This window comes from Drosophila montana, unplaced genomic scaffold, assembly GCF_035044405.1.
Source record: "Drosophila montana isolate Dmon_TW-CO22-7 unplaced genomic scaffold, ASM3504440v1 contig_2081_1, whole genome shotgun sequence".
Taxonomy (NCBI): Eukaryota; Metazoa; Arthropoda; class Insecta; order Diptera; family Drosophilidae; genus Drosophila; species Drosophila montana.
Window position 1 is genome coordinate 1,400,147 of NW_026996991.1, and position 11,016 is coordinate 1,411,162.

Sequence of the window (11,016 nt, forward strand, 5' to 3'; positions counted from 1 at the left end):
ATTTCGGTTAGATAAACGATAAATAGTTTAATATATTAACAAAAAAAACAATGGCAATCGGTTCACTTTTGATAAAGTTAGAACAACTTGGACTTTGGACGTGGTCCTTTTATGCTTCCGCTAAGATTCCCTTGAATGTAGAGTCTTAACTAACACTGACTTGCGATTAAGCGACCCGTTGACTACCCCATTCTAGTCTTCCTAGAACCCCAAAAAGTTGGTAGCAAATAAAGAAAATAAGAACTCAAAACGCGGAAAAACTTGTTTTGCCTCGAGCGTTAAAAACAAGCAAAAACTGAATATGAATGTGAAGTCTATGTCCGTGTGGGTGTGGGTTTGTGTGGGTGTGCGTGTGCTCGTATCCTTGCTTATCCTTTATAATTTTCACGGTTTGTTGTTGTAATTGTTGCTGCTGTTGACGGTTGATGAAGAGCCACAGCAGCTGCTGGGCAGAACAAAAAAAATAAAAATAGAAAAGGTTCCCTTTTAATATGCAAAGCAACTGCCTTAGGTGCCTCGACTCTATGTGGTGAGGAGGGGACGCTGGCTCGAGCTGGAGCCCGTCTTCGTAGTTTTGCTCAAGTTGAGTGGCAAAAAGTTAATGGATTGTTATCTTGCGGTTTCCTCCGGCTCAGCCGCTGCTCCAATGGACTTTCCTCTGCAATTAAAACGCGCACTTCACATTTTAGTGTGTGTGGCGGAGGGCCAGATGGGCGAACCTCTTGTGCTTCGTTTGCAGTTAATGAAATTGTTATAAGTGCACTTGCAGCCATAAAATACTCAAATACATCCCGCATAATCCTGGGCGCAGCTGCTAGCCAAGTGCGCGCCTCATACGTAGCAGGAAAATATTTCTGCAACATGTTTACAAAAGTTTTTGGCTGCCTCTTCAGAGTATTTTTTTCTATTTTTTTTACTTTGGGCATGAGAAAGTCGCCAAAGTTTTTGCCACATGAGCTGAGCACCAAAAATGCAAAAAAAAATGTGCTTTTTATTTGCCTCTGGCGCATTTCGGAGTGTTTTTTGCATATAAAATTAACAGCCTCATTATGAGCTGATAATTGTGGCATCTAGAGACTGCTAGATAATTGATTTAAATATGTTTCGAGCAGAAATATTATTTACACACAGCAGCCAGCTGCGGAAAGTGCTCGCCGCAATTCACCCACTTATTAAACATAAATTTAAGAAACAACCAAACAAAAATCGATAACCTACATTTTCAGCATCGAAAAAGGAACTTCAGCTGGCAAGAATAAAGCCCCAGCAAAAAAAATCCACATAAAGAACAAAGGCAAGAACAACAACAATTAAGGTTGAAAATATACATTCGTATAACAACCCTCAATTACGACAGCGAATTTCTCTGTGCTTTTGAGCAGCATGTGTATTTTTTAATTAGAACAAAACGAAGCATATAACAGGGACAAACAGGACGCAAAGAATATGCTGGCGAGATACGAGCATATCAAACTTGGTGCTGAAGAAAGAAAGCAAAACAAAAATGTACATTTATTTGGACAGGTTTACAATTTTTAAATCATGCATAAAGATATATTTGAAGATATGGAAATGAAATAAAATATAACATATTTTTGCCTATAAACACTTCAAAATTTGAGGAGCCAGGACATTCACTAGCTATAGATGATACTCTATACATAATCTATATATAATTTATATATTCTCTATAATCTCAAGAAAGAGCTGTATCTGAGGAACTTTAACTCTTTAGCTCTTCGACAACAAATTAACTGTATCTTTAACAAACCCAGTCACATAACTCATCCATTTTATGTCTGTTTTTATGAATGATGCGTGTATTTCTGAATTTCTAGGTGTTTTCACAAGCCAAACAAAGTCACGTGTCCTTTGACAACATGTGAGCTTTTGCCCAAGACCCGAAGGATATTAAGCATTTGCCTTGGAAGAAAAACCTGAATTATGCCCCCAACTGCCATGTCGCTGGCTATTGTGCAATGTTTCTTATATATCCTAGGTTTGACTTGTTGATAAAAGGGTCCTGTTGCCTGTTGTGTGTGTGTCCTGGTCATGTCAGACGCATATGCTAATTAGGCAATTAATATTTGTGGGCGAGACAACTTAATTTATAGACCAAGAAAGCATATTTCTGTTATGAAATGCGATACTTTCGTAGCGTGTCCTTTTTAGCATCGAGCCCTGCTTGGACGTGGTGTGAGTGTGTGCGTCATGCGGCAAGACAATAAACTTATCACATGTTGCCAACACTGGCAGCCCCAAAAACTTTCACAACGAGTTTGATTTGCGGTCGTGCCCCCAGCTCAACCAACACAAACACACCCACACTCACACACACACGCACATACATGTCCTGACTGACTGTCAGGCAACTGATATGCGGCTCAGTCCCAAATGCCAGCCCTGCGTATTATTTAAGCATTTCATCAGCCGCTCTCGACGCACAGTCAGCAATAATATTTTCTTAGACACTATTTTTGACTGCATGCCACGCATAACTTGCCACAGGTTGGGGCCGGATGCAGGGTGGCAGGTGGTTGAGGGTCCTTGTGGTCACCCGCTTGCCTAGTGGAGCATGTGCAGCAAGATGTTGGCCAAGATGCATGCACGAATTCATGTCTTGTTTCTCTAGGCGACATTTCTCAGACGACAGACAAGGATTGAGCTGGAGTCGACATGAGTTCAGTTGAGTTGAGTTGGGCTGCGGTTGCTCAACAGATTTGATTAAGTTTGTTTGCTTAAAGGCTGGCAGCCAAGTGGGCAGCCGGGTAATATGATACATTCCACATAGAAAACTCACAAGAATAGCCAAACAAAAGCATAAACTATGAATAAGATAATTTAATATAAAAAATATATGAAGAGTATGCTTGGAGAATAAAACAAAAAGGCTGAAATAGGGAAGAAATTTTCTAACTTTGCTGACTTTTTTTTAAAGAAACAACAAAAATCATTGACAATGTTCACATAGAAGTTGATTGCATAAATAATGAATTAATTACATTAAATATTCTTTTAAAAAAGTTTGTTATACTTTAATATGCTCGTGTATTCAAAGCTTTGCCAGCTTTTGGTTTGGAAGATGTTCCAACATTTATTAGATACTTGCTGTAAAATAAAATGCGATCACAATCTCATTTTTTTTCGCTCGAATCCTGATGCATTGTACTGCATCCCACCTCCCCAACGAACGTGGGCGCAGTTGTGTAACGTACGACACGAGTCGCGAAGTACAAATCGAATACAAGCTACGACCATATGCTCAGACTATACGAGGAAGAAAAGACTCCGAGCAGAATACTCTGTAATGCTTGTTATAATCATCTCAGACACAGGCATAGTTAGTTGAACAAAATTGAAGCAATAAGGGCGTATAAATACGTGTTAGTCTAGTAGGGATATAGAAGTTTAATTGAGTTATCAACCCAGAGGAGTCGATTAAGCCCGTTATTAGCGTGTGAATAAATATTACACCAATCATGGTTCTACGATTAATTAAGGAAGGAAGAATAATAATCAGTAGTCTATTGGAGTATGACGGTAACCGCACACGAGGATCCCAATTTAAGCCAGGAAGGGCAAACAACTAGAATTGTTTCTGTACAGATTCAATTCAGTCTTGATGCATCGAATATTGTGGCGAACAGATACATGATACTCTAGCATACAAAGGGCCTTTCAAGAATTAGTACCTCGATAACAAAGAGTATAGCCAACTTGTTAGCAGGCTTCGTAGATACTCTATAGATACCCTATATATATTTTTTTAGATTCCCATAAGTTAGCTTCACTTCTCACCGATTTTATTAGCCCGCATTAAACCATCAATGAGTCTATTTATAGCTCCCGGAAAAACAGCTCAGTGCAATCGGCTGCTTAAAATTTGCACACGGAAATAAGTTAATCGCAAGAAAAATAACTCTGAGCAATTTTTGCAGCTTTCCCAAATGAAAAAAAAAGTTGCCATAACGTAAGGTAAACACACGGCTCAGCTCACCAAACTCTCAACGGTGAACGGTAAACTTTTCCGTTCAAGTAAAGTTCGTATTACGTATACGTAATGTGGCAATAAATGTTGCGCTCGATTAAAAACCCATTGCATACTTTTTGGCGCTGCGCCTTTACGAGCGCACAGACACAAGATACGAGCAAGAGGAGCAGCAGGCGGGCTGGCGGAGGCGTTTTTTTTTCTCTTTGGTCTGAAATCTGTTGAGCCAACAAAATAAAAAAGAAATTGTGTAAACTCCAGACAGGGGGCAGCGTGTGAGCTGTGCGGGTGTGTGTGTCTGGGAGTTGTGTTGTTAACGCGTCAGTTACAAGACACATCATGCAAATACAATACGAACATACGCCCCCCCCCCTCCGCTTCCCCTTTCTACTTCTCCCAATCCCCTGCATGTGAAAAGTTGGCTGCTTAAGTAAGTGCTTGCAATGTTGCCGCAAGACTTTGCAACCGACGATTAACTGAAGCCGAAAAACTGCCTTGAGAGGGAAATTCATGTGAGCCAGATGTGGAAATCAGTCAAGTTAAGCCTTGAGATGTAGACATGACTAAAGACATGATAAGTATATGCTTCTTTATGTTTAACTTTTATTTAATGTATTCTTTTAATCAGGTTTATTCTTATTTCCGATATAAATCCTTTAGTAACATAGATTTTGCATGATCCATTCTTCAAATTTAAAAGTCAAATTGACAGCTTCTTTATCGCTCAATTCTTTAAAAGTTTAAACTATCTCTGAATTAAAATTTCTTTTTATAGCTTAGCTTAAAATCTTCTTTATAATTATCTATTTTATTATACTACTTTAAACACTGGGTTCATCCCCATCGCCTAAGCTCGTACTTAATATTTTTTAAATATTCCGACGAAATTTAATAAAAATTTTAAATATTTTAATGGATTTTGAAACCGCATTTGCCTCTCTTCAAAAATACGAATTGTATCTCAATCCACAAGCGCCTCACGCTGTTGCTCTTCCAAGTGCATTCAGACAGCACCCTGAATAGAACTGAATGCCCTCGGGTCCTGCACACGCCAAGCGCTGCATTTGCCCCTACTGTGAGAACAACAAAGGGCAAGCAGAACCACAAGCATACATATGTATATACAAATGGAAATGTATAAACATGAACATGAAAAGTAAATGAAAATGTCATGCAACCAATTGGCAACACCGCTGACCCCTGTCCAGGGGCAGGACAAATGGCAAATGGCCTGAGTGCAGGCGCGTGTCCTGCTTGGTGGTTGCATTCCGTGCAGGATCAAACGGCAATTGTGTTGAGAAGCGAGCGAGGACACAAGCATATGTATGTTCCCTCTAGGGGAAAGAAACCGGTTGGCCGTTCGGGAACCGAGGTCCTAGGCACACGCGTCGAGCCGAGCCGGTTGGGCAAATGACCTAAGGTCAGTATTAATGTTGCGTTAAATTGGACAAGGCTCATTTACAAATTGATCAACCTGGGCTAATGGGTTTACACTAATCAGGATGCAGGACGAAGAATAAAGCCATTGAAGTGGTCATTTGATTGCCCAACACCGCGGTTGGTGGTCAGCGAACGGAAGTCGATTGTTCGCCGTGTTGTGACACATGTTTAGCGGCGGGTTAAGTGGACAATGGGCAATGGGCAACCGGTTTGCAATAATGTTGAAATCCGTGAAGGGATCTTTTGGTCTGTCCCCCTCTACGCGCAGCGCTTAAAGTCGCTAAAGCCAACGAGCTGGCAAAAAAAAAGTTGAAGCATAATTTCGGCAGACCTCGTAGAGTAATCACTGAGACGCAAGCGTTACAGAAAACCTGGCGAACAGGTAGAAAAAAACCACAAAACAAACAAGTGGAAAGCAACAAAAAGTTTCTTCAATTAAGAGTGACAGACTAAGGTATACCCTGTGCTGCCTTGACATGCTGGAAATTGCATTCTTAAAGAAATGCTACAGGCCTTGTGTACGGTATACAAATGGTCGTAAGTACCATAGTTCATGTAAATCTGAGACTAGAAGTCGGTATTTATCGGTTAAAAACAAAACTGAAATTATCGAGATAATGAAGCATTCAACAGATCGATTTCTTCATACAACCAGACAGACTATTGGACATGTCTAAACCTTTTCCCCTTTGCTTTGCATGACCAAGAACATAAAATGTGTTACATACTTTTCCACAAGTTCAACATACCCCTTCTTACCCAATTTCAATGAGTTCTGGCCAGTGCGAAAAAAAAGCGTAAATGCAAATGGGCGAAAAAAAAGTGCGATGATACTTGAGAGCCAAACAAAAATCTCTGTTAAAAATTATATTTTATAATAAGAATGAAAATAAAATTATAAAACTTTTCTTTTTTGTTGTATAGCTTAGCTTTGTTTTTGTTTTCTCGCTAATTTTTTGTAGCATTTTTTCTTTCGTTTTGCGCGCTTTTTATTTCAGCGCACATTTTATTTGGCGAGTTTTAGTTTTCACTCATTTATTTACTGAATTTATACACTTTTTCATGCTTGTTGCTAATTAAGAACACGTAAACTGTAAAATTGTTGTTCTCGGCTGCACTTCGTAAAAAGTAAGCTTTAAAGATAGGATGTGTGCACACCATGAGAAAGGTTCGTTTGAACAGAGATTCAGCATTTATAAAGTTTTAAAATTGAGACAAAGAATAAGCCTTTAATACTGCGTATCCTGGCAGTCAGATGTAGAGAAAGAATCTTTAACCTCAGTTTCACTACTAAGAAAATAGTACTTGAATCAAGCTGGAAGTCAGTACGAGGAATTCTTAAATTATATACTTTCCTGTGCAAAGATTCCTGCCGCCGACTTTTCTCAATTGTGAGCTCTTAGAGCAGGTGCGTGGCCATAAATATTTAGGTCACTCTCGACGGACGACTTCCGTTTAAGAAATATGTCACCGAGGTAACCAACAGCATAAATAGGAAAATCAGGCGTTTGAGCTGGCTGCTAAGCCCCAACAACAAACTCTCGCTCGGAAACAAGGTCCTTATCTAGAAGGTAATCTTTGCTCCTGCGTGGCGATATGGGCTCCAGGTTTACGGTATGGCTGCAAAAACTCACCTAAACAAACTTCGCATCATGCAGGCCAAGACCACGGGACATCGCAAAAGACCTTAAGGTTCCAATGATAAGTACCACCAAGCAAGGAACCTGCTCAGGAGGCGAATAAGAAGGAGGCATAAATGGACCTACCCTACAGAACTATTCGATCGACGCCTTTAGTGTAGCATGCAGACCCTCAACAGAATAGTCTAGTACCAACAGTTATTATGTGCTATATTTAAAACATTTGGGATCAAGAAAGTATGGGTAAAGAAAGCCAGGGAATAATTAATTTTTATTTTCTATTAAAGGGTTTGTACCCATAGAATTATTTACATATCTACCTTACAATGGAATCAAATTCAGTTCAAACTCAGTCATACATGAATTCAAATAAATACTCACCAATTTATATTTTTGCATCTAAAAGCAACTCATAACATGTTCGAGTTTGTGCCCAGTAAAGACCCTATAAATGGCGATGAAACACTGCGACGCGTGCGGCGCCACATATCCTTTCTCAGAATATGGAATAAGGTGAGTAGACAGCCGCAGCCATGTATATGAATATATCTGCCAAGGTTTTACTACAATGTGAAATCAGGACGAATGTTTCTATCCGGAAGCTCTGCAGCCCAACAGCAGCGAGATGTGTGAATTCGTTAGCCACAATCCGAGCTGCACCTATTTTGTCTACTATATGGACTACCTGAAGCTGCTGTTTTGCACCCTGAACCTGAATTGGGATAGTTGCTATGTCTTTTTGGTAGCTTTGATCTTCGTGATGCTGTACTTCGTGCTCTACATGATTATCAAATACTTGTGAGTATTGTCAATTGATGATTGACTGACTAATTGATACCCCTTTCCAGCTGTCTGCCCAACTATATGGCCTTGATGGAGATGCTGCCCATATCTTCGTACACATATAGTTTTGTCTACTTTGGCAGTTGCCTTTTTATACCCAACTATCTGAACTTCTGGCTCAGCTGTCCCTATAACACCGTCAATGTGGCCAGCCTGGTGTTCACCAAGTCAGTTGGCGATATTCTACGTTATTTTCTGCTCGGCATAATGATGCTCTGCATTAATGGATATCATGTGCGCAGTGTGCTCTGGTGGGGCAATATGTCTTTCATTTTAATAGGCTATGTCTATTTGTTTATAATTGTGCGTCTCAAGTACGATCTATTTGGTGCCTTCGATTTGGCCTACGATAATGCGCATTTGCTGACTCCAAACGCGTGGACATTTCTGTTTGTGTTTAACCTCGTTCTGCTCCTGTCTATTCTCTTGTCCTACCACAAACGGCGCCGCAATTTAAAAAAACCAATTAGCGAAGAGTCCAACGTTTCAAGAGACATCTCAAGTCCAGCCAGTGAAATGGAAGAAGAAGTTGGCAAGGCACCTTTGCGCAATGATCTCAACAAATTCCAGGTCTGGTGGAGCACTGTAAACGGCTATGCGAATATGAAGGAGCGCCACAAGATAATAGTTATATGCTTTGTGAGTCGAGCGCTACAGCTTGCTGAGCCTAATTATTTAACCCAGAACTATTTAACAGACGCCGCTGTACTTTATTCTGGCCAATATAGTACCCGTTATAAACAAGAATCGCCCGATGTATGGCTGGTGCAAGCCCGTGAGTTGCGTCAGTGTTCTGGTATTTCCCATTCTATTTATAAACTTGAAGCCCGATCCGAAGGCCTGGTTCGGAGTGTTCATGATAAGCTGGATAATGGCGTTTATGGTCTACATCTCATCCCATTCGTTGCGGGAGCCCAGCCATGCCGCGTTGTGCATCTATTCCATAGTGGGCATGGTCGTGTGCTCCGTTTCCATGCACTGCCTGATCGGGGAGATTAACAATCTGGCCTGGCAATATTTGAGCATGCGCTTTCACGGCATGTCGGATCTGATCTGTCTCATGTTCTTCAGCAGCGGCGAAATGCTCTGCGCCACCGTATTTCTGCATCATCTCATGGCTCACAAATTGAACGATGCGGCCTACGGCGCGGTCATGAGCCTGATTACCCACACCGTGTACACAACTCTGCCGCTGCTCGTCCTGCACAATTGCTACGCGAAAAACACCTTTGTGAGTTTAACTCATGCCCAGCATTTGTGCAAGGGTATTTAAATGGGCTTTGCTTTTGCTTTGTTTTACAGATAATGGGCACCGCCAAATCGGAGACATGTTTTAACTTCTTTTTGATTATCTTTTTCGGTACACTTTTTCACGTCTCGATGAGTGCCAACGAGTTTCGCATGTCGCTTTTCTACTATCTGCTCACCTTGAGCAGCTCCTTCATATTGTTTCAGATGGCAGCCTACAGCGAATGGGTGCATCCTTTTGGTGCATTGCACACCATACAACCGCCCAGGGAGACACGCCAGCACTGGGCCTAAATTGAAACCGAGTTGTGCATTTATACAAGATTTCAGAGAGAAGAGGTGTAAATTAAATCTTAGCCAGCAGATTTCCACCTTGTACACATAGAAAATCTTCGCCCGCCGACTTTAAGCCGAATCGCATCTGATTACAGAATAACCCCCTATCACTAGCAAAATGCTAACCAACTCTAGTCACGCTGAACAAAAGCACTTTTGTGCTTAAATTTGGTTTGATGCCAGAGCAACAGGACTCAAAAATAAAATCCGAAAGCAGCAAATGTGGCGCTGCCTACTTCGGGGGTTGTCAGCTCTGTATTTGGCTAGGCAAATGTGAAATCTTTGCGCCCAAAACGAAATTGATGAATTTTTGTTTGTTGCCATACATTTTTTTGGGCGTTCGCGTTTTAGGGTGTTAGGAGTAGGTAGTTGTGTTTGAAAGATTTTTAGATTATTAAAAATTTGTTACAAGAGACAGAGCTAGACTCCTACAGGATGTTATGCCTGGCATCCTTTGGCTGGCATATTTTGACATTTGCTAAATTAAAGTGAGTTGCAACTTTTTTTCTATCTCTCCTTTCCATTTCGCTTTTCTTCCCCAACTCTTGTTGATGCTGTTATTGTCCCGGCACCTTTTGCATTACATATTAATTCATGCATAAAGTGTGAGAAAAAAAAGGAATTGCGAAATCTGCGCCGACAGGACACGACATTTTTGTTGACAGGACGTTAAGTCAACATGCGGCTGAGCATCATTTGGATCCTTGCGATTCGCGGTTAGACTTGTGGCTGCCACAACCCGTGCCCCAGTCAGCCAACTCTCTGGGCGCTGGCCTGGCAACGCGTTGCTGGCATACTGCTTTATTGTCTTCGACGTAAATTAAATTAAATATTGCAACATTCTGCTGTTCAAGTGCATAATTCTCCTAATTAACGCAAGGACTGCATATTAAAAGCCAATTTAATTATTAAAATCATACTTGAACCTAGTTATAGAAATTATAGGAACTACATTATATATCTTTTTTTTTTTAGTAATTAACATTATCCCATAATATTTGAGCGAAAGTAACAGCAAAGATTAAAACACAACGGCCACTTTTTAACAGTGTTCAGCACACATAGATGGCACTTTATGCCACCTTTATTGTTGCCAAATGTCTTTATTGTAAACTGTACTATTAGAGCTAGTTCTCACCCCATACTTTCATGTGTATAACAAGTTAATATTGAGTTGATTAACAAAAATAGATGCCCACACTTGCTTCTGTTAGCGCCACCTTTTATTCGTTTTACACTAAACGGGCTACAGGTGGCGCTGCGCCTGTTCTTACTTTCAAGCTTCGCATATTTCCCAACACCAATAAATAGCAATAAACTAAATGCGTGGAGCTTAATTTGTGCGATAGGTGGCGCCACAAGTCTGGCTACAGCTTGCTTGGCAGTGCCTAATCTCCCTGCTTTGAACCGTGGTGCAGCATTGCTAGATGAAAAAGGTAGATAAAATGGAACTAAATGTGATTTGCTAATTATGGTTATTGTATAATCTTAAACATAATTTAGGGTACAGATGGCGCTACT

The 11,016-nt window shown here is 40.6% G+C and overlaps 1 protein-coding gene across 3 annotated transcripts; it reads left to right on the plus strand.

Moving 5' to 3' along the window:
• The first annotated feature begins 7,400 nt into the window (after window positions 1-7,400).
• LOC135426757 (uncharacterized) lies at window positions 7,401-9,999 on the plus strand. 3 transcript variants are annotated; one of them, XM_064680038.1, is made up of 6 exons: window positions 7,401-7,581; window positions 7,649-7,866; window positions 7,917-8,550; window positions 8,609-8,686; window positions 8,738-9,142; window positions 9,214-9,999. In XM_064680038.1, the coding sequence occupies exons 1-6, from the start codon at window positions 7,486-7,488 to the stop codon at window positions 9,451-9,453; spliced, it is 1,671 nt and encodes a 556-aa protein (XP_064536108.1). In that variant the 5' UTR covers window positions 7,401-7,485; the 3' UTR covers window positions 9,454-9,999. The 3 variants fall into 3 exon arrangements, with proteins under 3 accessions (XP_064536108.1, XP_064536109.1, XP_064536107.1); XM_064680039.1 differs by having other exon boundaries at window positions 8,750-9,142; XM_064680037.1 differs by having other exon boundaries at window positions 8,609-9,142.
• Window positions 10,000-11,016: the final 1,017 nt, after the last annotated feature.